General features: G+C 39.9%; 1 protein-coding gene across 1 annotated transcript; it reads right to left on the bottom strand.

Moving 5' to 3' along the window:
- On the bottom strand, nucleotides 1-25,923 carry podxl2 (podocalyxin-like 2). Its single transcript, XM_044350135.1, has 13 exons — nucleotides 25,597-25,923; nucleotides 15,805-16,151; nucleotides 13,947-14,313; nucleotides 12,631-12,740; nucleotides 10,752-10,971; nucleotides 9,449-9,631; nucleotides 9,128-9,369; nucleotides 8,979-9,059; nucleotides 6,951-7,107; nucleotides 6,391-6,452; nucleotides 5,072-5,251; nucleotides 4,783-4,944; nucleotides 1-4,574 (listed from the first exon to the last, which is right to left on the bottom strand). The coding sequence occupies exons 1-13, from the start codon at nucleotides 25,625-25,627 to the stop codon at nucleotides 4,515-4,517; spliced, it is 2,202 nt and encodes a 733-aa protein (XP_044206070.1). The 5' UTR covers nucleotides 25,628-25,923; the 3' UTR covers nucleotides 1-4,514.
- Between the last annotated feature and the right edge of the window lie 1,536 nt (nucleotides 25,924-27,459).

Here is a 27,459-nt window from a genome sequence, read left to right as displayed (position 1 = left end):
TTAATGAGCTATGGTGAGCCATTTATTCACAATTAATTTAACTTTGAAATACATACAAAAATGAAATCATCAATCTGTTCATTTATTTCCTAGATCCTATTAACCAGTTCATTGTTGCAGGGGCCAGAATTAACAAGAAATCACATTTTCTCCAAACGTTTATTTCTCACATTTAACTTATTACACAGACAACCAAAAGAATGAGACAGTATATGATCAAAATGCATATAAACAGACATACAAAAAAAACATCTGTAAAATAAATGAACACAAATAAATACCCGGTGGGAATGAAAACTCAACCTAACTTTCTATCTTTATACAAACAAAGGGTCATTTGTTTTTGTTTTTTCGCTACAACTGAGTGCCCATTGACTTGCACTAGCACCGCTAACAAATGCAAACATACGTGAGGCTGCCTTTAGATTCTGAAAAGAAAAAAAACACCTGTGAAAACAAACTTAGTTGATCAGAATCTTGTAAGCGTTCAGTTGATTTCTAGCGAACAAAAAGCAACAAACTTGTCTCCATCAAACTCTCTCATTTCGGCTTTCAGCAAATAAAAGCAACAGAAGCTGTAAGTTCTGTTATATCGGTGCTCACTGCAGTGCTGAAAGCTACATGCTCATCTATTTGGTCTTCCTGTGGATGATCAGGGGACTGTGTCCTCCCTGCATCTTGTGCTCTCAGAAACAGATAATTACATTGCAGACAGTCATTTAAGGTATTCAGGATGGACGGTTCTCAAGTCCCCGGGTGTCCTGAATGCTCCATAAATCCTGCTTAGCTGACAAAGTGCATATCAATCAGCGTAGTTTATAGTGAAGCCATATACAGTATTGTTACATCGAGAAAAAGTCAGAGTAAAAGAGCTGAAACACAGGCGACATCTTGATGAAATGCAGATGGGCAATACTACCTGTAACGGGAATGGAGACTGAAGAACAAAATCACTGTAGAAAACGATCTGAATAAAAGAAAACAAACATTCAATTTTCTATCTCCATTCCAGTTAACTGCGCAGTGACTCGAGTCAGACCAAAATACCTCAAGGTGGGTCAAATTATTTCTGTTTATCTGATGTGTGAGATTTCTGTTTGTGCTTTGACGGTTGGGTAATTAGCCAGAAATATATTATTGGAGCCCTGGATCAGTCAAGTCCAGCATAAGTCCTGCTTTTGATGACTTGCACCTTAATTTGGACTTTAACGTTAGACATGACCAGCTGAAGGGACTGTAGATGAAAATTAGCTATAAGCTAAATCTGGTACAGAACATCAAATGGTAACATTTATGTTTAACACTGTACGTGGTCCCAATAAATAAATAAGATCAGATCAGACGTGATTGTAGTGACTCAAACGTGATCTTAGTAACTCGAACATGACCGTAGTGACTCGGAAATATCTGTAGTGACTCTGACATGTACTTACTGACTCCGCATGACTGTAATGGCTCAGACATGATCATAGTGACTCGAACGTGACTGTAGTGACTCAGATATGATTGCAGTGACTTGAACATTACCATAGTTACTTGGACATGATCACAGTGACTCAAACATGTCTAATGACTCCGACATGACCATAGTGACAAATTTGCAGTGACTCGGACATAACCATAGTAAGTCCATGACATGACTGTAGTGACTCGGACATGATTGTAGTGACTTGAACATGACCGAGACATGACAGTAGTGACTCAGACATGACCACTGTGCCTCGAACATGACCATAGTGACTTGGACATGATCACAGTGACTCAAACATGTCTAATGACTACGACATGACCATAGTGACACATTTGCAGTGACCCGGACATAATCATAGTAAGTCCATGACATGACTGTAGTGACTCGGACATGATTGTAGTGACTTGGACATGATTGTAGTGACTTGAACATGACCGAGACATGACAGTAGTGACTCAGACATGACCATAGTGACTCAGATATGATGGTAATGACTTGGACACAACCTTAGTAACTCAAACAAGTCCTTAATGACTCTGGCATGGCCATAGCGACTTGGTCTTGATCTTAGTGACTCAGACCTATACTAACTGGGACATGACTCAGACATGATCATAGTGACTCGGACATGACCATAGTAACATGGACATGATCGTAGTGACTTGGATATGACCATAGTGACTCAGACATGACTATGACACGACTCTAGTGACTCGGACATGATCGCAGTGACTCGGACATGACCATAGTGATTCAAACATGACCATAGTGACATGGACATGATCGTAGTGACTCGGACATGACTATGACACGACTCTAGTGACTCGGACATGACCATAGTGACTCAGACATGACTATGACACGACTCTAGTGACTCGGACATGATTGTAGTGACTCGGACATGACTATGACACGACTCTAGTGACTTGGACATGATCGTAGTGACTCGGACATGATCACAGTGACTCGGACCTGACCATAGTGATTCAAACATGACCATGGTGACTCGAACATAAGCACTGTGCCTCGAACATGACCGTAGTGACTCAGATATGATGGTAATGACTTGGACACGACCTTAGTAACTCAAACATGTCCTTAATGACTCTGACATGACCATAGTGACATGGACATGATCTTAGTGACTCCAACCTATACTAACTAGGACATGACCGTAGTCACTCAGACATGATCGTAGTGACTCTGACATGACTATGACACGACTCTGGTGACTCGGACATGAACGTAGTGACTCTGACATGACTATGACACGACTCTGGTGACTCGGACATGAACGTAGTGACTTGGACATGACAGTGACATGACTGTAGTGAATCAGATATGATTGCTGTGACTTGAACATGACCATGGTGATTCATACATGATTGCGGTGACTCGGACATGATCAAAGTGACTTGAACTTAACACTCAAACGTTGAAGACTTGGGGCTCGACTTGGACTCAGAGTTTGCTGACTTGACTTCAACACTGTAACTTGCCATATTTTCATGCTTTTGTTGCCCATGTGTCATGGCCTCAAGATTTAGCCAGGAGCGTACAGCAGCCATTCCAACACTATTGAAAAAGCATATTAGGCTAACAGCACATACGTATAGCAAACACGTGACTTGTTGTAGAGTGTACAGTGAACATCCTCAGCAGTTACAACCATTCCTATAAGCAAAATAGAGATATTTCAGTCACTGTATGTAATACATTTAACATGATGCAGCATTTCAATGATGATAGTCACTATTTCCAAGAGGAATCGATAAAGTGCCAAAACCTTACTTTCAAAGTTAATACAGGCCATACTTCCTGTTCAGTGATTCAGAAGAGTAGCTAAGAGGAGTCACCTGAGTCAGACTTCGGGGTAAAACCATTGACCATCTCTGAGGTTGTGATACATTTTAGGATATTTCTGATTAGACTTTTTGCATTTCTTGCTGCTGTGAGCAATTCTTGGCTGTGGCTTTTACCTACAAGTTTTATCTACACTGGTGGAAGAAATATTCGCATCTTTTACTTAAGTTAAATGAAACAACACTGCATTGTAAAAATACTCCATTATAAGTAAAGGTACATTCAAGTATTGGTAGAAAAATGTACTTGTTATGCTAAAAACTATATTATATTATTGGATTACAATTAATGATTCATTAATGTGTAAATATGCCAATTTAACTACTTTCTATACTGTTGGTGACTTAAATCTATAATAATGCATCATATTTTGTAAGCACATTATATGTTTTATATGTAAAATATTAATTTGTACAGAAAACTAGTGACTGCAGCTGTCAGATAAATGTAAAGTACAAAGTAAATGTACTTATCTACAATGCACCACTGGTAATGAAAGTAAACAATGTCTTTTTGGGTATTATACTTAGTTTCAGCCTTTGTTGGAGCCATTTCGTCAAAGTATTTTGCTTAATGTGACACAAAAATGGCAACCAAGCTTTAAAAGCTCCTTTACATTCAAACATAAAAGGTGATTTATGTTTTTATTAGTCTCTAGTTTTATGTTTAAATTGTCTCGTGCAGCCACAGTGCAAAAAGCTAAAAGCGTAAGGCACACTAAACAGAAGAGTTTGATGTAAAGATGACATTATCTTACATCGCGTAGGGGTATGCAGCTCTATGAAATTCTCAACTTTCCCAATCAGAAGTCCAACTTTGTTAACTCTTTCAAACAGTGGACATCTTAGAGTTTGTCAAGTTTACTGTCTGTCTATGAATTCAGATTTGACCAAAGCGTCCAGTATGTGACATGTAACCCAGTATGTAATCCCCATGATGATGTCAGTGACTCCTCCTGCTTCGCTCCTCCTAGCATCAGTCCTACTTTGACTCTGATTGGACAACAAATCCACTTTTTTTTCCTTCTCTCCACCGAAGATATTTTGTATTCTTCCTCCTCTTATTCTCTTCTGTCATCACTGTCATCTTCTTCTTCTTCTTCACTCGAGGCTCCATTTATATAATCTGTCTATCAAAGGCGAACGTCCTTCATAACCTGTCTCCTTTTCCTCTTCGTCCATCAGAGATGTGTGTCCTGCTCCTCTTCTTCCTCCTCGGTTGCTGCTTGATTGACAAACACCTAAAAAAAACAAAAGATCAGAGGTTTCATGCTGTTTGTCGGGTAGAATAAAGTTAATTTTACCATAAGAAACAAGACAGCAGATTATTTATCATGTCAAAAGTCATTTTATGATCTTTCTTCATGTGTGAGTCCCTTATTTGTCACAGACAGTGAGCCAGTTTGTGAAAAAAAATCATCTTTTTTTAAAAATCAGTCGTCCAATCACCTGCCAGCGACTGCTCTCCTCCCCGCCTCCTTCTCTCACCCCTGCCAGCCCATTGGTGCTCGGCTTTTTCTCCTGCATCTCAGGCTGGCTGTCGTTGGTTACGTCCAGCGTGGGGTTGTCGTGGCAACCGTTCTCCACAAAGTGAAGCTCTTCAGCGCGGAACTGCGACGTGAGAAAACACAAGAGCTTCTGTTTATGCGCCTGTACGTGACACATTTACTCCTCTTACAGCACGGTTAGGACAGGCGTGTGTGTGTGTGTGTGTGTGTGTGTGTGTGTGTTTACCTACCGTAGTCTTTGTTGCAGGCAGTCGTCTTTGCCAGCAGATGTATATGAATCCAGATGTGATGATGACCATGCAGATGGAGCCGATGATCACCAGAACCACAAATAGCTTTCCGTAGTCGCTGCGTGTTTGACTGGGCCGAGACTGACAGTTACTGGCCGCGCTGAAGTTAGCGATGCCCACCTGAAGAAGCAAACACACACACACACACACACACACACACACACACACACACACACACACAACAAAAAACAAATTTAACTGGATATGAACAAAAACAAAATTTCATTACAGAAAAAACATATTCCTGCATAACAACACATATTTCTCCATATGAACAAAAAACTTGTTTATATGTATGTGTTGATTAGCAGCGTTGGCATAGTTTCTATAAATCTGTACAATATTATATTTGCAAAGTATTTATTTTTTTAATAATTATCATCAGTACCATAATTCATAATCTTATGTATCATCATTACGTACATTTACTTACAGATAATAGTTCATATTTTATATGTAAAAGTAGTCTACAGATAAGGAAAAGTGAGTAAAATTCCCTTTTTCTTTCCACTTTATTAATTTCTTTTCTCTCTTTTTCTGAAAACTAATAGCGGACTGATATCAAAAAGCACTGGATCTATTTTTTGTCTTATGATATTAATCTTGCAGTGTATGTTGTTACATGGCTGTGATTTTTGATTTAAGTGCTGTCATGGTTTTTTTATGTGTATCTGTGTTTAAAAAATTAATAAAATGTGTCAAAAAAAAAAGTTTAGGAACATTATTTAAGATTTTCATACAAACACACATTTCCTTCTGTTGCACATATTATGAAGACACGATGACACCTTACGCTGGTGTCTGATATCTTTCATAAAATGACAGTCAGCAGTTTTTTGCAATTTTTGCAATTTGCGTGTCCAATCCTGAGCGTACAGGTCCTCAATCCCCCCAACAAATCTCATGTTTCTGAATCCAGTCAGTAGAAATTTATATTTTAATAATTAGTTATTGATAACGACTGTGCAAACACAGATTTGGAATATTTTTGCAACTCTTCATAGAATTTTACCTGGAAACTCTTTGTGCAATGATATAGTTTTAACACTGACGTCACCATAACAACGACATTGTCAACTTTGACCTTTAACAGAAACAAAAGTCTTATATTATCAGCTGAGTGTTATGTTGATGGGAAGTTAACAATTAACACAGACTCGATTCGAATTACAAGTTCAATTAAAAACATTGAGATCACTGTTTACATCTGTAGAAACAGACAGTTTTAAACATTTAAACAAGTTATTCAGACAGTGTACCTCATGTAAACATTTCCTGATCTCTCCCAGCATGCCCAGCACATCCTTGGTAGCTATCACTCCTGGAAGACATGACACATATCCAACAATGTTAACATCCCAACGTCTGTGTGTGTTTGTACAGTATAAGTGTGTCTGGATGTGTTGGATAATCAGCTCTCAAAGCATCGTTCATCATGTCTGAGTTAGCCGGTCTGCATGTACTGAAGCGACTACTTATTTGGAAGATTCCCTTTATGTCTTGTTGTCTGACACTAAAATCTGAGTTTGCTACTGATGTCTCAGACTGTCGAAGGTTTTCACACCTCATGGTGGCTGCTGAAAATAACTGCATGTGAAATCACACCTTCTATTTTTGTCTATTTATCCAAATTAATGAAGAAACTGCAGACAAATTACAACACAAAGCTGCTTTTATGACAATAATCAAATGTTTCAGGGTACAGTTTAATCAAGATTAAGGTTAGTGTTGAGCATAAAGAAATGTCAGTAAAATGGTTAGGGTCCTTTATTTCTTTATTTTCCATCTAATTCTACAACAAAATATTGTGTGTGTGTACCGTGCTCAGACGCCACGTTCATCAGCAGCTGGTGTTGTTGGTGTGTCGGCTTGCTGAGGTAGAGTACCCACGATCCCTCGGGGCTGTTCATTCTTCGTGCGAACACTCGCTCCATGATCTTCAACAGTCGGACGCCCTGGTCTACACGGAACTCCTCCTGTTACACACACACACACACACATTTTTCTACATGTTACCACTTGATCTCCATGACGACATCAAAACCTTTTTCATCTTTCTCTCTCTTGTGTCCAAGGAGAGGAAACAAGAGAAGGGGGGGGATAAACTGTAGGAGCACAAGTTTAACTCTATTCATGTTGCCGTAACAATCATAAAGTCACTGCGGCGGCTGTGTGGGTTTGTGTTGCTGCCATGGCAACAGACACCATGGTGAAGGTCCTTCCTCCCTCACTACCACACACACACACACAAAAACAGATGGCCTCCAGCTGTTCAAGTCCTGCTCCTCCGCCTGACAGCATGAGAGAAAAGTCAAGCCGACATTCATGTCTGCATTCAAAACGAGGATGAGGGATGTTTATTTTTAGGGAATAAATTGATGGAAAAGAATCAGAGCACTTTAATGCTTAAGGGTGACTTTCACAACTAAATTGTGTGGTTCAGGTCAAAAGAACTCTGGTCTGTTTGCCTGTTTGGTTTGGTTTGTTCAGGCTGAGGAGAAAGCTGTCAATCAAAGTCGAAGTCAGCGTCCAAACAGACTCCGGTGCAGTTTGTTTGAGCCGAATAGATTAACTTCAGGAGTTTGTGAGAGTAAATATGTGATTTTATCCTTAATTCAAAGATAAACTACTATTAAATCCATTGAGAAAGTGATCTACCAATCTCTATAAGCCATAGACTTAAGCTAACCTTCCTCTACCTGCCTAACTGCTTCCTGGACGAGTGAAGCCCCAGAATCTATAAAGCCTGTGACAAACTCTCTGGGAACAAAGAAGCTGGCTGATCTGTATGTATATGATGTGTAAGTTTGCTTTATCTGATAGTTTCTGAAGGCATTTAAAGCTTTAGTAGCTTATGATTTGTTATTTTTCTGTATAAATTAAGTTCAAAGTCTTCCTCCACTCAAAAATGTGTTTTTCCTCTTGCTTCTGTTCTTGTTCTGTTTCTCTGAGCTCATTGAAAATCCTGTTTTAAGAGGCGGGAGTACGAGCGTGATTCGTGACATCACAACTAGTTTGGAAGCCAATCCTGCTCCAATATTCAATTTGCATAAGTGTGAAGTGGAAACCTGAATCCTCCAGTGCACAAACACTGAGAACGGACTTTACAGTGAAGGAGGAGACATCTTGTGTCCAGCAGTTAAAGTGGAGTATTTTACACACATCTTAAAACATGTCTGGAGCAAGCAGCAACCTCCGGGGCTGTAAAATGAAACCAATGTGGAAGTGCCAAAAACTGCAGTTCCTTGAACGGCCACTTGAGGCTCCAAAAGCGAGTCAATCCCCATAGACCCCCATGTTAAAATGCCCAACTTTCCAGCAGAAACAAACATGTTTACAGCCTGGTACAAAAAAAGGTTTTGGTCTCTGTAGCTAATTTCCCCTTTCATGACAACTGTACGTTTATAACTCACCCGTTTAAATTTTATTAAGCCGTAAAGTTATGCATAATGAAGAACATGGCTGCTTTGAGTGACAGGTCCGCTAGCCGGTAGGTGGCTTGTTTCGGCCCGCCTCTTTGCCCATTTTTGGTTAGCTGGGAGTTAGGCAGCGTCACGCACCGCCAAGATGGCGACGGCTGGAGCGGCTCGCTTTGAGCTTCAAAACCGCTCTTCAGAAACCAACGGGTGACGTCACGGTAACTACGTCCATATTTTTATACAGTCTATGGTCTGGAGGGGATCTTTAGTATGTTTAGACAATAATTGTGTTTGAAGTTGAATGTCTAGATTAATATCGTATGTTATCCTTTTAAAAGAATGGACTATCCTTAAGATATGAGTATCCAATCAAAATAGTTCTACAGCCTATATTGATAGAAGTTCATTTTGGTAACCGTGGTACTCACACAGTTGAAGTTTTGCGTCATGTTCAGGATGACGTAGCCGCGTCCGGTCAGCTCGCTCCAGTCGACACACACGACCTGAAACTGTCAATGTTAAGAGTTAGAACAGAAACGTAAAGACTATCTGCATATATGTCTGTATGTAAATGTACCTGCTGTGCTTCGTCCATCTCGTTGAAATCACCGCCCAGTAAGAAGAACTCTGTGACTCCGTTTCCCCTGACCTCTGACCCCCGGGTCTGCGGGGGCACGGTCTTTTCCCGCCAATCCCAGGATGGGTCGGTGAAGCCGACGGAGGGTGAAGGATCTGTGGTGAGCGGGACGATGTGTCTGATTCTTGATTCTTCTCCATCAGTCTTTCTCCATTCCTCCTCCTCCTCCTCTTCCTCTTCACCTAATAGAAAAACAATGAGTTTATGATGCATTTATTAAATAAATGTGTTAATAAATGTAGTAATTTAATGTCTCCTCACCTTTTAACTCATGTTCTTCTTGTTGCAGCTCCTCTTCTTCCTCCACGCTGGGCTGCAGAGGCTGTCTGCTGGGAGCCATGCCAACCTCTGGTACAGTGGGATTCTGGGTAAATACACCTATGTGTGGCAGACCTGTTTCTTCCTCTTCCTCCTTCTGCTCTGCCTCTTCGTCCTCTGTGTCATCTGCAGGAACAAACCAGACGTAAAACAAAAGCAAGAAGATGCTTTTTAACCTTTTCTTTACTTATCTCATTGCTGTGTTGTGTTTCTGGCAAATGTAGTTTGACAAATTCTCTCATGCAAGACAGACATGTTTGCATATTGCAAAAACCAAACTCTTTAGTCTGATCTTCTGTAGCAGTGCATTTTTGTTACCTTTGGATAGAGACATTCTAGCAGTTTCCTCTGTTTCCAAAGACTGACGGCAGCTTTACATTAAACATACAGACATGACATCTAACTCTCCACGTGAATAAGTATATTTCCCAAAATGTCAAACTATGCCTTTAATCTGCAAACATGAAGGCATATACCTTTACTTGTAGGGCATATTTTTCATCCCTCCTTTATTAATTAACAGCACACACACACTCACCGAGCACTTTATTAGGAACACCTGTGTAATCTAATGTAATCCAATACAACAGCTCTGCCATAAATTCTACTTTTATGAAGCTTATACACTTTCAGTTCCCCCCCCCTCATGTATGTTAATGGGGTGGAAAAAATATCAGGAATAAATTTCAATATAATGTGCTCCAGTACACCACCAGCACCCACTATGACCTCAATAATAAACATAAAGGAGAATTATCACCGTTCTAACTATGCCAATGGCAGAGCTGTTGTATTAAATTGCATTAGATTGCACAGGTGTTCCTAATAAAGTGCTCAGTGAGTGTATATATGTAGTATACAGGTGTATACACAGATACACACACTCTAGGTACACTTGATTGCTCATGTAATTATCTGTTACTGGATAACTTAAATATATAAAGCAACTGTTAAAAAAAAAAAACAAATTGAAGGGAACCTCATCGAACACTTTTATTTATGTTACGGGTTGTGTAAAGGTGGAAAAAGTCTCTGCACACCTGAATATGTGACAGATGTGTCGGAGGAAAAGCACAACTTGAATAAAAATGAGATAAACTCCCACACACTGTCTTGCTGTTACTGCTGGAATATTATTAGTTCACGTTAGTAACGTTTCCTTCATCGGGTATACACCTGATGGTTTGTGTAAAGAAAATTAATATCAGCCAGTATATCATGATCAGATTTATTTCATTCAGAGTACCTTTTGTATAACTTCCCAGCAGCCCAAAGTCTGTGCCGGTGTCAGTCTCAGGAGTGGCGGTGCCTTCAGCGTCTCCAGCAGCAGCAGCAGCAGCAGAAGTAGAAGCAGCAGTAGATGTAGTGCTAGTTATAGTGATGGAGGAGGGAAGGTCTCCGTAGCCGCTGGAACGACCGTCTTCATCCCCCTCCGCCTCCCACGGCTCTCTCTCTAAAGGAGCTCCCTGCATGGTAAACATCAAGTTATCAGGAGACGAGTCATGGTGGTGGAAGTGTAATAAAAAGGGTGAAATTTCCATTTGTTTCCCCAACATTATAAAGGTTTCAGTTTCATTCACTCACTAAAATCACTCTGTTGTCAACTAGCAGTCCAACCACCGTAAATCAGATGAAAGAAGCTCTGATTTGATTTTAAAAAGCTGATTTATTAATCTGGATCGCCTCTGAATCTTAAGTTTGCATGTTAATGAAATGTGTCATTTGAAAGGTTAATTATATGTAAATAAACTGCACTCACTAGGTTTTACTTTCCTGGTTTCCTGGTTTCCAGACTTCATTGTGTGTCCCCCAATTCTGAAGCTAATTATTGCTGATAATGGTAGAAATAATAGCAGTAGTCACATTATTTGTAGTACTGATGGTTGCAGTAATATTGGTATTGCAGGTAGAAATTGTAGTAGTAAAGTTTATACTATGGTAATATTTATAGTGGTAGTAGAAGTAGCAGCAGTAATAGAAACAGTGATGTTGGTGGTAGAAGTGGTTGTACTGTATGTTATAAGAGCATGAGTAGTAGAGGTGATATTACTGGTAGTATTATAAGATCAGAAGTAGTGTGTAGTCATTGTAGTGAAGACGATACTGACACATGTGGTAACAACATGACTCGAGGGCTCTTGCGTGTGCTGTTATTGATCTGTAGATTAATGGTTTAAGAAAAATTAGTAAGAAAAACAGCATCAACACAGTCCTTGCTGTGTGGCTTCTCCCCGCTCACTCAGTCGATACAGGTTGACGAGACACTGCTAATCACATAAAGAAGTTAAAGACTAAAGCATTAATTCAGCGCAAGGTTAGTAGGTGAGCCCTGGATTACATCTGATTTACTGAGATCCAATTAAAGCCAAACTACAGCTGATGATTTCTCTTTTTATTTATACTGTCTTCAAACCTCCTACAGTATATGTTTATTTAAAAGTAGTAAACTGGAACTTTTTCACATAAAGATGCTTCAATTTTGCTACTCTTTGTCACAGACTGATAAATCGCCAAAGCCAAACTTCTCTGTCTGCTAGTCTTGGTATGCTTGAAACAAACTAATTCATGGTAAATTAACTGCACTTATAGCGCTTTTCTAGTCTTATCGACCACCTTCTCACACACTGATGGCAGAAGCTGCCTCATGAGGTGCCAACTTGCTCCTCAAGAGTGATAAAGAAGCGCCCCACAACGTTTCTATGCTCATCCATTCACACACACACTCACACACACCAATTTGGGGTTCAGTATCTTGCCCGAGGACACTTCGACATGCGGACTGGAGGAGCCTGGAATCGAACCACCTTCGACCTTCTGATTGGCGGATGACCTGCTCTACCTCCTGAGCCACAGCCACGCCAAATGCACAATTCATATTCACAATAATTCATACAAAGTATCGTCACGTCTCAAAAAGTGTCAATACATGTTCCAAAAGCAACTACTGAGGCAGGCGACCCTGTTACAAACCACATACATGTGTATTTGTCCGAGAACTTTTATGAGGAAGTTTGTATTGTATATTTGTATTATAGTCTAAATTTTATACTTTGTATGGCCAAAAACACAAAAACAACAAACAATCGTTATCAAGGCATCTTTTCTCTGCCTTGTTCTGTCCTCACCTCCAGGACCGGGGTCGTACGATGCTCCTGTAGCCCAGAATCCTGCACCTCAGCTGGGGAGGAGATGCTGGGCTGCTTGGAGCCGGACGGGAGGAAAGACGGACTGTAGCCTGTGTGATACAAAGAGACGTCAGAGATGTCAGAAACATGTTTGCACACTTCTCATGAATAAACCTCTTGCGGCATTCTTCAGTCTACAGTTGCCAGGAGGTTTTGACAGTCTGCTTGTATCGAAGACTCACAGTAGACACGAGAGCATCTGCTGCTGTGCAAATTAGTTAAACATTAACATTGTGTAGTTTTAACAAAGACATGCTTATTTAGCTTTAAATATGTAAAAGAAATAAAGAACATTTACGCTAAAACGGTATTGGTTAGTCAATAAACAGCACAAACATTACACACTGAATTCTACTGAAATGACCGAGTTGCATGTTAGTAAATGTACACAACTTTTTCCAATAATAATATGGCTGCTAATGTCACACTGAAGATATTTATTATTGAATTATTATTGATGTTTTGTGCTTGTTATGATTTATATTTTGTTGTTTAATGTTTAACATGTTCACCATCTTAGTTTGGGTAACAAGCATGCTAACGTTAGCTAATTAGCGCTAAACACAAAGTAAAGCTGAGGCTGATTTGGAAAGTATTAAACCAAACCCGTTGGATAAATTAAAATTTTGACCTGATAATGGCGCTAAATTAAAATTCAGGGGCTTACCAAAGGCATTTAAATTTATCCTGAGGGGGACGTGGATGTTTGAACGAAATTTCATGCTAATCCATCCGACAGTTAGCGAGACATTTCACTCCAAACCACAAATGTCAAACTCATGGTTCACTCAGGGATCACTAAAGTCAGTAGGATTCAACCTTTTGCCACCATTGCAGACGTCTTCTGTCTGCCAGGAATTAATATTTGAATGTGGCAAAATCAACACTTAAACTGAGTATTTCCAAACTTCGCTGGACATTTCCATGATCTGCCACAGCTAGTGCAGAACACTTGATGCTTGTCAGACAGAGAAATGTACAAATGTTTAATTTAAACATTGGTTATGCCCTGGGTAAACATTTTATCATTCAGGCAGTCAGTAAACATCTGCAGGATCACAAAAATGCCTTTGAAGATGCGACTTGCTGCTGGACAACAGCATGTTTTCCCTCAGGTTTGAATAGGGAACAGTGTGTGACTGGATCATGGAGTAATGTATGAGCGCTGAGGTTACTAATGGATATAATATGGCTGCCTGAGGATGAGCTGTGTGATCTCAACAGCACTTTATTGATTGAAGATCATTTCTACCAACCGATTAGAGCGTCCAGATCTGGCGTTGTGTGGTTGACCTCCAAGGCATCCTGGACATGAACATCTTCAACGTCTGTTCCTCCTCCTCCTCTCTCTTCTTCTTCTTCCTTCTCTCTCCTCCCTCTGTCCTCCCCCATGTCTCTCTCCCAATCGTCCTCCCCCCTCTCCTCTCCCACTCTTCTCTCTCGGTCCTCCCCTCCCTCCTCTCCTCTGTCTCTCTCCTCCGTGTCCGTCCCGTAGAAGCCGGAGGCCTCCAGGGAGGCGTCGCCGGCTCCCGGCCCACCGAGGAGCTCCGTCTCTGGGTCAGTGGAGTCAGTCTGTCCCCGGTAGCTTTCTGGATCCTGGGGGACTGCGAGATGAACCATACGCTGAAAGAGGAAAGATATTTGGACAGAACAGTCAGACCGACAGATAGAATTCAGAGCTAAATATTTAAAAAACTGAAAATAAGGAAAGGTGCAAGTGTCTTTCACATCTTTTATAAATATTCATCCTATAAAACTCTCCTGCACTGCTGCAATATTCCTCATGGCTTGAATGCAGAGTGTTTTTAAGTTCATTGATTAATATCAGTGACTAACTGGCATTCAATAAATACTTTTGCTGATCACACAAATGACACAGCATTATTTCATGTTGATGTTTTGTATTGATCGCTGCTCCTGGCTTACTCCTCTTTACTGAAAGAACATGACTCTAGTCTTTGTGCAGGCTACTGTAATGCAAGAGGACATCATGGGTGACTTACTGAGACTGTTTCACTTAAACTGCACCTTCATTTTATTACTTCATTTACATTACTTACTGCCTGCATAAAGGAAAAGTAAAAGGAGGAAATATATTACAGATAAAACACGTCTCCACACATTCACATACGCAAAATGGAGACGATAGGAACTTGGAGAAAGATCTGCACATCTCTGCTCAGGACTGTGACCCTTAATGAATAAAATATGCCTTATATATCTCTCATTATAGTGAGGAAGATGTTATAACTTTCTCATTATACAGAGAAAAATGTACTCGCTTTTTTACGCAATATGTTTCGTGCTAAAATTAGAAACTTTTCTCATAATCGTAGGTGCAAACACATCCAACAGGCTTGGTTCTTTCTCCAATAGAGACACAATGTGGACAAAATCCTTCAGAGTGTCTGTATGCTGATAACAACTCCATCTAGGATGCTTAGTATTAGCAGAATTTCACTATGCCTTCGCCCTAAAAGAAAGTAAGACTTAGTATAAATATAAACAGTAGACAATAGGCCACTAATATTCATTCAAACATTCAAATGCATCTATTTCAGTAGCAGCTCATTGTAATGAGAAAATGTACTTGTTTTAATATGAATAAATGTTCCAACAAGCTGTTTTTCTCATTATAACGAGTAAAAAAAAAACATTTATAACGAGAAAGTATCACGTTATAACGAAAATATAACGTACAGTACCAGTCAAAAGATTGGACACACCTTTCCATTTGAGAAAGTGTGTCCAAACTGACTGTTACTGCATACATATTAAGAAACTGAGCAAATATTTGTTTGTCATGGTGGCACCATTACGCTGCCGTACACTGAAATGTCATTTTTGTGTTTCCAGTTTATTTCCTTATTTATTCCACATTCCTCATTTACAGGTTGCATCCATTTAGTCTTGCTGAAGTTGTTACGGCACGAACAGGAAACATGAAACGGTGACAGACTCTTTTTATAAAATCAAAACAAAACACGTGTTCGAGTTGAAGCAAGGATGCAGGTATTTACCTGTACTGCTGCTGTTTGCAGAAAAAAATCATTTCATCAAGCTATATTGTTACTCTGCACAGTTTAATACACATCACCTGATACTTGTCCTCACCTCCATCTCGTCTTCCACGTCTAAGTTTTCATCCACAGCTGCATGGGTACTGGCTACGTCCTGGCCGGCAGAGGACAGAGGTGGGTTTAACTGGGAGGAGTTAGCCGAGTCCGTCTTGGTCTGCGAACGAGATGTTTCGTGTATCTCCGGCCAGGCCATGTCATGAACCAAATGAGGTTGGACTCGCACTAAGTCGTGGACTGTGTGGCGTTTGGTTCTGACTAATTCCTGGATGAAATGTGGCTGGGCCGGGCCTTCATCCCGGAACAGACGAGACACCGGAGAACCGAGGGGGATGACACGCTGGGAAGAACCGAGTCTGAAGGCATCGCAGCCGGTTAGAAGAGCTGCAGGAAAGAGAGAGAAAAACACTTAAAAGATGATTTGTTATGTACCACAATGCCGTGTTAGATTAAAAAATGGAGGTGGAATCCTTACGTCTGAAATGAAATTTTATTGATCTCTCTGGGGAAATTAAGTTGTCACATCAGCAGAGGTTTTAGGATTCAACAGGGTAAAGAAAACAGAGTAAAAGCACTCAAACAGAATATAAAACAGGCAATAAGTGGTGAGAATTATATGGGTAGCAAGAAATAAAGCACAAACAAATAAGATGAAACACATTAATGTATGATACCAACAATTTTTAACACTTAAGTACATTGCAAAGTGGGAATTAATGGACTAATAAATATGAAAAAATTTGAATAAAATCCAATATATTTAGGAACAAGTTTAATCGTATACATCCTTCAGCTGTTTGGTTTAATATTGTGACAGAAGCATATATCTTTCAGGGCTGTGTCTTCAGTTTTATTCCGAGCCATTTTGCATCTTTGCAAGCAAATAAAAGTAAAGAAAACAACAGAAGGTTGATGTCTAATTTAGTTTCATGGCATTCAATTTTCCTAAAGTGAAAGTCTGAACAACTGAAGAAGCTCAATTTATGCAGCGTCACTGTGCGATGACACATAATAAACCTAGCGCGGCTCATAAAAATAAGTCAAATGAAAAGCAAAAAAAAAAACCAGAGAGGTCAAATAGATGTGAGTGAATTGACAGATCAAATCATTTTAACAATTTCTCTCTCCAGATTTAATGCAGTTTTGTTTTGCAAAAAACTCTGAAGACCTGCAGCGCAGAGAAAGAACAGAGATAAGAGCGCTCTGTTGTCTGTATTAATACATTCAACTCATTTAATTTACTGCTCTTATCTTTACTGCACTGCTGCCCTTGTAAAGTCACTGCAAACCTCTTTCAGTTCAATTTCTCTCATCACTCGATCTACTCTCCATTCATTCTCTCATTCCTTCATTTTCCTAATCAGTTCATTTACTCATTCATGCGTTCACGGGACGGTCAGTACTTTCATTAACTTGAAACCTGCCACCCATTCATTGGATAATTTAGTCCATCAACTCATTAATTTATCTATTTATAATCATGACATCGCTCATCTGTCCCGTCCGTTCGTCCATCATTAATCCCCGTCACTGAAGCCCTCCCTCCAGTCTCCCTCATGTATCCCATAGTGCTCCCTGTCTGGGACCACAGATGGCCGTCTGACCTCAAGGGGCTGACTGAGCAGATTATGATATCATCGCCAACATGTCTCAAACACGTCTGCAGCATGTTAAGCTCTCCGGCCCGACACCACAGAGCCTCACAAGGGTAAGAGGTGACGAAGATCCATCGGTTTGCTCATGATAACTAAATTATTTCAACAAAAAAAGTGTAAGTTGCTCATATCTTATATCAAATCAAACTTTCAAATCGAGTTATCTCAGTTTGTAGTTATCTCCGTATAGAGAGATGGATCACAGGCAGCCGGTGCAGAACCTCCTTCCTCATAAAAGATGTTTTATGATAAATAATTCATGAACAAGACTGAGACCGCATCTACACTAAGCCATCTGAATTTTAAAACGGCAGGGTTGCTGTTCCCACCTGTGGTTGCCGCTCATATTGCTGAGCATGAAGAAGAAACTGCCTGTGAAGCTGCTACTCTGGCAGATGAATACGTGTTGGCACATAAAGGGAAAAACGGGAAATAAAACTGTGTTTCAGATCATTTTACTGCTAAAGCTATCGGTCACTCCGTTAAACTTGCTTGGTTTGAGTCTGCAAAGATGAATCGTGGTCTATGTTCGGTTGGTTTTGGTCAAGTTTGTAATTATTGCCATTGACAGGGGTCATTGGAAAGCAGAGCGTCCTGTACTGAAAAGCAGCGTAAATCACACAGGTGGTAAAAACCAGCTGCTCTCGTTGCTCCAGTTAGGAAAGTTCCAGTTGTCTCTGAGGAGGTGCTTCGTGCACTTAAATCTGAAACTCAGAAATATCCTGGTTTTAAAGCTTTTGTGTCAGATTGGTTTATATCTCTCACTGGTATTAAAGTGCCTGTAAACATTCTACGAGATCCCATTTCTCAGGACTCGCATACTGGTGATAGACTTGGAATGGGTTTAACCACTCTGTTTGTTCCTTTTGCACAAAGCCAGTCCCAGATAGCGAAATTGCTTTGGCCCAGATCCGGCCCACATACCGTGTGGAATGATGGGCGGTCCGCTCCTGTTTCCCAGATCTGGGCCACAAGCAAACCGCATATCAACCAAGAACAAACCAGATAAACCAGAACTGGCCCACATCCAGAACACACATACCTGAGAGTGCTGCATCTTTACCAAAAAAAGGCTCACATTTCATCTGGGATATTTGGGCCATGTTTGCTATTTTACATGTGGGCCGTTTAAGGCCATTTTGTCCGGGTCAGATGAAGGCCAGCGGTGCCTGCGGTGGCCCACTTCCATATGCTATCTGGGGACTGTCTTGTGGCCTAGTGGATGGTCAGTTTCTCTTTTTATGTGAAAACTTGCATCCACACTTGCATTCCAGGTGGTTTTTATGGAGACATCTTCCCACAGTGAAACAACTGCACAAGAGGATCAACTGAATCTCTTCTTCTTTGTGCTGTTTTCAGTTGCCACACAAATAAACTGCACATCACGGCCAACATGTGGTAAGGAGCAGGAGAGACTTATTTTATCATCACAATGTAGTCTGATGAAATCTACTTAAGTACAGGTTAATGACGACAGCGGTGCCGTGAAACTGGCTCTATTGCCATTTAAAAAGATCGATCACAGAAAAAGTTAAAGGTGACAGAAAGATCTTCTTAACTTTACCGACAGCCCCGTTTGCAAAAGCTCCGTTTTCCCCCGGACACAGTGAAACACTGAGCTAATAATATTCCCTTCAACCTCAGCTGTGCTTTGTGTTGTGTCCTAATTAGAAAATGTCAGTATATGCAAATGATGATGATGGTGATTATGAAATTAGTGAAGCAAATTAAAACAGAATAGCAGAATCGCTCTGCTTTAAGAAAACAGAAGCTGCATCTCAGCCTTTCTTTGACTGTTTTCTATAATATTTTGCATGGTGTGCTGCAGATGAGTGTCGGTGTGGATCTGCTGTGGCAGGAAGCTTTGGACAGGAGTCAGACAGCCTCTCTTCATCTAAAATAAATACTGAAGTTCAGCTCCAGTTTTTGACAAACAGCAGTTCTGCTTCACCTGCAAAATGTCACTGACAGAGACGCCAAACGAATATAAATGACGAGGCGGCGGTCTGTCTGTCTTTGTGGGAGGAGCAGGGGGCCAACTGTCTCATAATGAGTGATGCGTGTGTACTGTTTTTGACTGGAAAGTGATTTGCAACTGATAAACTGAGTATTTTTAATGATAACAAACCTTGCAAAGTAGCCGTTTCTGTTTTAGTGTAAATGCTAATGACTCTTAATCTTGCTAATAATTTTGTGACAAGAATGGAGCTCGATATGTCACAGAGAAATAAGCCTTAAAAGGCTTTGGCTACACAGGTAATTTGTAGGATCAATTCACAGTTGGTTTTTCGTCTTTTCATGGATTTGATGACAAGAAAAATATAGCAGGCAAGGTGCAACAAAAACATTAGGTCACAGAATAAGCTGTTTGATTATATGCTAACACTAATATCTCCTGTAAAAATCAGGGAAGACTTTTAGTTCACCTCTAAAAAGTGCTTGTTTGAAAAACCAGCGGTCTATAAAATGTCCTTCTTGCCCCGCTGCTCGCTGTGGATGACCGGTCCAGTCCAAGCCGGTCCAAGAACAGGAGGAGAGAAAGATAAGGCGCCTATCAGACAGAGCACTTTTTAGCAGCCTGAGGCGGCTTTTTGTAACTGTTTTCAGTGAGGGTGCAGCTTTAAGCGCTCTGCTTTTGTGTTTTTTCACTCTATGCATCTCGCGTTTTTGCAGGAGCGCCCAATCGGATGAATTGAGAGGCGGGCCCTCTGTGGTGGTGATGACAACAAGTGGAGATAACAGTCATGGAGGACAAACTAGTGGTGGCTAAATGACTTTACCAACTTAGTTATCATGATCTGAACAGAAACAGTAGACCTGGACTGAGTTTAAAATTGTAGGCTTCAACAAAAAAGGCAGCGCAGTGTGCCTGGAGTTTGGCAACCTGCGAAAAGCGCTCTGTCTGCGGGATCCATCACCCAGTGGAGAGGTGCTGCAGTTGTTTTAATTCCTCTCTCCTTCCAAAACCCCAAAGTCAGCACTGTGTAGACATAACTGCATGTTGATAAAGTGTGTATATGTGTGTGTGTGTGTGTGTGTATGTGTGTGTTTGGATTTCTACCAATCTGAGGACCAAAAACATCCTCAGAGGCCAACTAACAACATAACTAATAACTTTGATTTGTGAATATTTGGTTGAAGAGGGAGGAGATGTTGGAACAATAAAAGCCCAAAGAGTGTTTTAAATGTGCAACGTGTGCACTGATGTCTCTCTTTAAAGCACATTTCCTGATGCAGTGTTATTGTGCCATATACCCAGGAGATATATTTCAGAAGATCATGCAGTACAACTAATGCACTGGTACTAAGATGCTCTGCCCACTAAATAAACATTGACTGGAGCCTCGAACCTTGCCAGTATTAGCTTCTGCTCTTTGTGCTGAGCTCTACTTTACTCTGTGATTGATTTGTTCGAACTAAAAAAATAATCGATGGAGATAAAGAGCACTAGCTCTCTTGTTTTTCCCCCCTAAAAAGCATGACAGGTTGACCTTGAGGTAAGCAGCTTTGGGGATAAGTCCATCACGAGAAAGAGGACGACTGAAAGTCCAACTTGAGTCAACTCTTATGTCGATGATTCACTCATATACCCGGTAGAACAAGAGGAAGAGAGGATGATACTTTAATTCTAAGATCAGACAACACATTGGGCCTCATGCAAGAATATTTTCATATTCTTATCCTAAACCTCTCTGACTTTTTTCTGTGAGGTTTGTTTGTACAATTGTTCCAAGTCAACAAACTCACAAACTTGTCATAAATCACTCGTTTCAGCCTGATGAACGTCACCTGTTCCTGAGGAGGTGAATGATCCTGAGATTTTATTATTAACATAATTGACAACCCTAAAATGTCCATGTTCAGCTTCGTTTGTTAGTGACTTTCATTCACAAAAATGTTCCCAAAGAGTAAAAACAAGACTTCAAGTCCTGCTTACAGAAATCAGCAGACAAAAACATAACACGTTTAGAAGTGTTTCTCCCCTTGTGAAGATCTGTTCATGACTATACGGCAGGTCTGAACTCGTAAATTTCATAACTCAGAGAAAATTCCAAGTACAAGAAAACTGATGAATGCCACAAATTTTCTTAAATTACTCATACATGCTTCTCATGAATTAATCTGTTTATATGATTGGTTCTCGCATGACGCCCATTGTTTTTGTCTTTGGAGATGGTCACTGTGTCAGATTATGTGATCATTTAGAGTATTTCAACTGCATGAACTTTCCAGGAGACCAAGAACATTTTTAGGAACTCAAGAACTAAACAGTGTCGACCAAAGGAGTCGAGGACTACATTTAGTTCCTGTACAATAGTTCCAGGTGACAAAAAAGTCCCTGCTCTGGGTATGGTACTTTCTACTTTCTAATAGTTAAGGAGCTTTAAGGGTGGGGTTTGCAGGGCTGATTGGTTAGACACAAGTCAGGTTTCCATCCAAATTTTAACTGAAATTTCAGAAAACTGATAAAAGAAATTGCAAAATAATGTGCGTTTCCTTCCACCACTGTTTTGCAAATATTAATAATTGAGCGCATCAAAGTAAACAGCTGATGTTGATGATGAAGTGGCGCTGATTCTCCAATCGAGTGCAGTAAACCACAAGAAGAAGATGATGCTGCAAAATAACGACGCAATTAATTGAGCGACAGTCAAAGCTGAAGGAAAATGTGATACACATCCTGGTGATGGAGAGCATGATGGTCAAACAGCTGACATGGAAGCGTTTTGATAATAGCCCTAAAGACATATTCTACCAGTTTAATTCCTCTGGTTCCACTGGTCCTGGAACTTTTTCGGTTGAAAAAGTTTGACCATTGGTAGCTCTGATAAACCAACCGACAGACGCATTTAGTGACTATCTGGTGAACATAGTGAAGCATATTTCCCTCAGGAGCTGGTGGAGACCAAAACCAGAGTTTAAAGAGAGTGAATATCGGACTAACATTCATGATGTGGTCAGAAACATTAGTGCTGCTCCAGGCCCAATGGATAAAACAACAACAGCTTTATAAGGTGATGATACGTAGATGTTTACAGCTTGTTGCTGCCAAGTAGCCATAAGCTCGACTAAAGCTGTTGTTTAGGGCTACAACTAACTATCATCATTGATTAATCTGCCGATTATTTTCTCGATTAATCGATTGGTTGTTTGGTCTATAAAATATCAGAAAATGGTGAGAAATGTTTATTACTGTTTCCCAAAGCCAAGATGACATCCTCAAATGTCTTGTTTTGTCCACAATGCAAATATGTTCAGTTAATTGTCACAGAAGACTTCAGAAACCACACAACATTCACATTTAAGAAGCTGGAATCAGAGAATTTGGACATGTTTTTCTTAAAAAATGACTCAAAACAATTAAGCGACTATCAAAATAGTAGGCAACTAATCGATAAATCAACTAGAGTTGCAACTATACCGTTGTTATTTTATCTTTTTATAATTATCAGCATTTCACATAAGCCGTAGAACTCCAGTGTTGTCCAAAAACTATTAAGAACACACAAAAGTCAATTTCTCTCATGCTGCACACCCTAGTTTCACCGCTACACCACGACCTTGAAAATTGTGTCTACAAAGGCAACTTTGCAGCGTAATTACTTCAGAAAAGTCTTCCAGCATCCATCCAGCTGGAAGAATTGAACAGTTGAGTTAGCCTTATCAGCTTAACACAGATAAGCTCCATGCTGGCGGCTGGGTGCCACAGGGGGGGAAACGAGCAGGTGCTGGAGGGGAGAGACCCTCCGAAGTTCATCAAACACAACGAACCTGAGATTCCAGGTGCAGAAAGAAAAAAAACCCCCTTGACGAAAAACTGATTTGTGGCTGCACACAGCAGACAGGTAGGAAATCAGATCGTCGATACCAGACGTCACACGGTGTGATTTAGTTAACTGCAGCTCGCTTCATGTTAATCTGGCTGCTCTGTGATGCTTCACATCAACGATTCCTTCGGGACAAGAGAAGAAAACCAGAACGCTCACTTGTTTGTGTCTTCAATGTCAATTAATCATTTTATCTGTTTAAAGTACGCCTGCAACTAGTGATTATTTTTCATTATCGCTTCATCTGCATATAATTTTCTTGATTAATTAACTATTTTGTCTGTAAAAATGTCAAGAAATAGTGAAAAATGACACAGTTTCCCTGACAACCTGAGGTGACATCTTCAAATTGCTTATTTTTCTGACCAACCGTCTAAAACTCAACAATATTCAGTTAACGATCACACACAGCAGTTGTAAATGTCCAGTTATTTGATAAAACTGATGATGAAGCCACATTTTGCTCATATAGTCTCTGGCTTTCATTTTGTGTCTGTTGGGGGGGAGTCGCCCCTTAAGCCTGCCTCTCTCCGTGCTTTAACACCCCTCAGATCAGATTATGCTGGACCAGGACCCTCCCCCAAATCCCCTTCACCCCGACCGACTGAGAGATGGACAGGTTGGTGACACAGCTCACCGTCCTCTTCCTCACCCTATCTCTTTTTACTCCATATTGGAAAAGCAGGAAAGATTTCTCCCAAATGTTTTATGATTAGCACAAAAAAAAAAGAGTATTTTCTCTCTTCAGAGTTTATAACCAAACTGTAGCATGAAAACGTTGCACAGTTTACGTCTGTGTAGCCTCACAGACACAAGAGCTGAATCTCCAGATTTCACCAGAAAGAGCTGGAAGCTGCAATATCAAAAACACATGAAAACAAAGAAACTCCTTTTGTGCTGCTGCTGCTGCTGCTGCTGCTGCTGATGAGCTCTGCAGGGAAGCAGTGAGACAGTTTTCATCCAATAAACAATCATCAAAATGTGCATTAAAATAAAAACATTACGTTATAATTACATCGAGGTTGTAATGATGATGATGATTATCTCTAATTATTATTAGCACTGAAATTAAGCCTGAAAATAATTTTGCGAACCACCTTATTGTTTAAGTAACTTGTCTTTTTAACTAGTTCCAGCTTTTACTGCTTTTCTCTAAGGCTGCAACTAACGATTATTTTCATTATTGATTAACTGATAAGTCGTTTTAGTCTTTAAAATGGTGAAAAATGTTGGTCACTGTTTCCCAAAACCCTAGATGACATCTTAAAATCTCTTATTTTGTCTCCACCAACAGTCAACAACTCAAAGATACTCAGTTTACTGTCATAGAAGACTAAAGAAACCAGAAAATATTCACATCTGAAAAGCTGCTTTTTCTGTCAGAGATGATCCGATTAATCGATTATCAAAATAGATGGTGATTAATCTAATCGTTAGCAGCTAATCGATTAATCGACTAATCATTGCAGCTCTACTTTTCTTTGTTTTATATTGTAAATTTAACATCTTTAGGTTTTGGACTGAGCAATTTAAAGACATTTAGGCCAATTTTCACTATTTTGTAACATTTTATAGACTAAAAAAATCAATCAATTGCAGAAATATTAATCAGACTAATTGATGATAAAAATAGCCATAATTATTATAAATATTATAATTATATGAGCCAGTATTTTTTACAAATAATCACAACCGAAGCATCACGTTGGTTCATCACATAATCAATAACATTTAAAAAAATATATATTATTGTTATTATCCATGACAGTGCAAAACTGCTGATAGTCAAATGAACGCTGACTCATGTGTTGATGATGATGATGATGATGATTATTCCTAATGCCATGTCTGGTGCCCAACAGCAGGTCCTTGTGTGTGTGTGTGTGTGTGTGTGTGTGTGTGTGTGTGTGTGTGTCAGACACTGCAGTGTGTGTGCTCTGATTTAAGTGCACTGCGCGCCTCCCACACAGTCAGCCTGAGCATCTACTTTGCAGAATTTAACCTGAACCAGGTCATTAATACAGATTACTGCTGGTTACATTATTATTATTATTATTATCATTATAATTATTATTATTATTATTGTTGCTGCTGCTGTTGTTGTTGATTTTTAGTGCTACTGCATGGCGTTAAAAAACACATTTACATTCTTACAGGAGTTAAAATGTGCTTTCTGCTCCGTCGGGAGTTTATCTTCCTCTGTGATGTTTTCCAAAGTCTCCAAATATTTATCTGCTCTCATTTTCTAGAAGGATTTTTCTGTTTTGTTGTAAAACATTTGTGCATCCTATTAAAACCCCTGAATCACTGTGTGACTGGCTGTAATAAATGAAAAGAGGGACTCACCTATCAGCGTGATGTGCAGCAGGCCAGCCATGTCTGCTGCAGTGCACAACATCCCCGCTGCCCTGCTCGGCTCTCAACGGACGGACGGAGGTTTTAAGGCTGCAGACGCGCTCTGGATGTGAATGGAGGCCCGTCAGGAAAGCGCCGCGCTCATGGCTGCCGGTGTGTGTGTGTGTGTAAGTGTGTGTGTGTGTGTGTGTGTGTGTGTGTGAGAGAGTCTGTATAGAGAGACAGACAGGATATGTGTGTGCGGATAGAGATGCGGTCAGAGCAGCATCTGAGCCGCTGCACCACCGACGCTGGAAATAACCGCCGACAGCTGCGTGTTGTTCTTCATATCGGCCGCCAGATGTCGCAGCTGCGCACTGATGCGGCTCAGACCTGCTGCTGCGTTCAAGTGCTCCTCGTAATTTTTATAAAGCAGTAAACAAATACAATGAAATACCAAAATACCACATGACTTGCACTAATTTATTATAGCATGTTAATATCAATGATCAGTGTATACTCAGCAAATGGTATATTATTGTTACAGATTATGCTGGAACACAGCTGGAAACAGTTGAAAAAACATTAAACAGTAAAAAACATAAAACAGTTGTAAACAGTAAATATTACCTGAACAACACTAATGTGGTGGTCTTTTTGTTTCCTTTTTAAAGACAAACAGAAAAGGACTTATGTGAATTATTTACCTCATAAAATCCCTTTTTTGTGTGTGGGCATCACATTATAGTTATAGATTTATAATAAAACAGAAGAAACTATTCCAGCAATGCAAGATAAAAGAAAAGAAAATTAAAAATAAAAATTCTCTGATATACGTGTTTTAAAGGAAGGTTCAAACTTTTTTTTTAAAGATTTTTTAAATACTCTACTTTTCTACTAATATTAATGTGTGTCTGATATAGTTTTTACACAAAAAAAGTTAATTTATCCCATTAAAATCCTTAAAATGGCATCTTTTCCCTCATTAAAAATTCCAGAATCTGTAAATATGCAAATATATTTCATTTCAGAAGTTTAACTGCTGGACACAAGATGTCTCCTAAACATCCGGCTCTTCTACAAACACCTCTGCACTCGATGGACCAAAGGAAGAGGAAAAAAAACTGCTTCTAAACAATCTGTGCACTACCTGTTGGCACCTACGTCCTATTAGACTCAGATTTAAGCATAATGTTACTTCCTTGTGTTGTTCTCTCCTGACTTGATCCCTGCTTGTGTTGTATCAGCTCTCAGACGTATGTTCCTTTGGATAAGAGCGTTTGCTAAATTAAATTGTAAATTGTAAAATTGCATATTGTCTCTGAATGTTGGAGCAGGACTGGCTTTCAAACTATTTGTGATGTCACAAATCATGTTCGTAGACCCGCCCCCCTTAAAATTGGATTTTCAATGAGCTCAGAGAAACCGGAGGGGGACTTTAAGTCTGTTGATTAAAAGATCTCCTTCAAATGTGCTTTCAGTGTAAGTGATGGAGACCATAAAGGTTTATCTGAAGCTTATATGAGGCTTCAGCAGTCATATCGAGTGGATATCTTAGTATTAATGTGCTTTGTACTTATTATGGCTTATAGTAAAGATTATATTGTGAATAATGTGTGTAAACAACGTTAACTGATACAAGTAACACTGTCATATACCAGTTATTGATTTCAGGGAGACAACAACCCTGTGAGAAATACAGTTCTGTCTGGATGGATTGATTTATTTTCCATGTTTGGAGACACTTGTGGTTTTCTTTGGTTACACTGGTCTGAATGAATCTGCCTCCCGACACTCTGGCTAAAAGTTTCCTCACAAACTTTTGTTTCCAGGTTGGCAATTTGGGAAAACTCATGTTTTCTATTGACAGTAAAC

This window comes from Thunnus albacares, chromosome 4 (assembly GCF_914725855.1).
Source record: "Thunnus albacares chromosome 4, fThuAlb1.1, whole genome shotgun sequence".
NCBI classification, from domain to species: domain Eukaryota; kingdom Metazoa; phylum Chordata; class Actinopteri; order Scombriformes; family Scombridae; genus Thunnus; species Thunnus albacares.
This window is presented reverse-complemented; position numbering and strand designations above follow the sequence as displayed.

Bases quoted from the DNA above. Each gene is read 5' to 3' on its own strand.
- podxl2 (XM_044350135.1), bottom strand. From the start codon at position 25,627: ATGGCTGGCCTGCTGCACATCACGCTGATAG. The intron at 12,741-13,946 runs GTTGGTAGAAAT...TGTATCACACAG, and splicing joins AGATCTGGACGCTCTAATCG to GCTACAGTCCGTCTTTCCTC. The intron at 9,632-10,751 runs GTACTCTGAATG...TTGTTCCTGCAG, and splicing joins GCTGGGAAGTTATACAAAAG to ATGACACAGAGGACGAAGAG.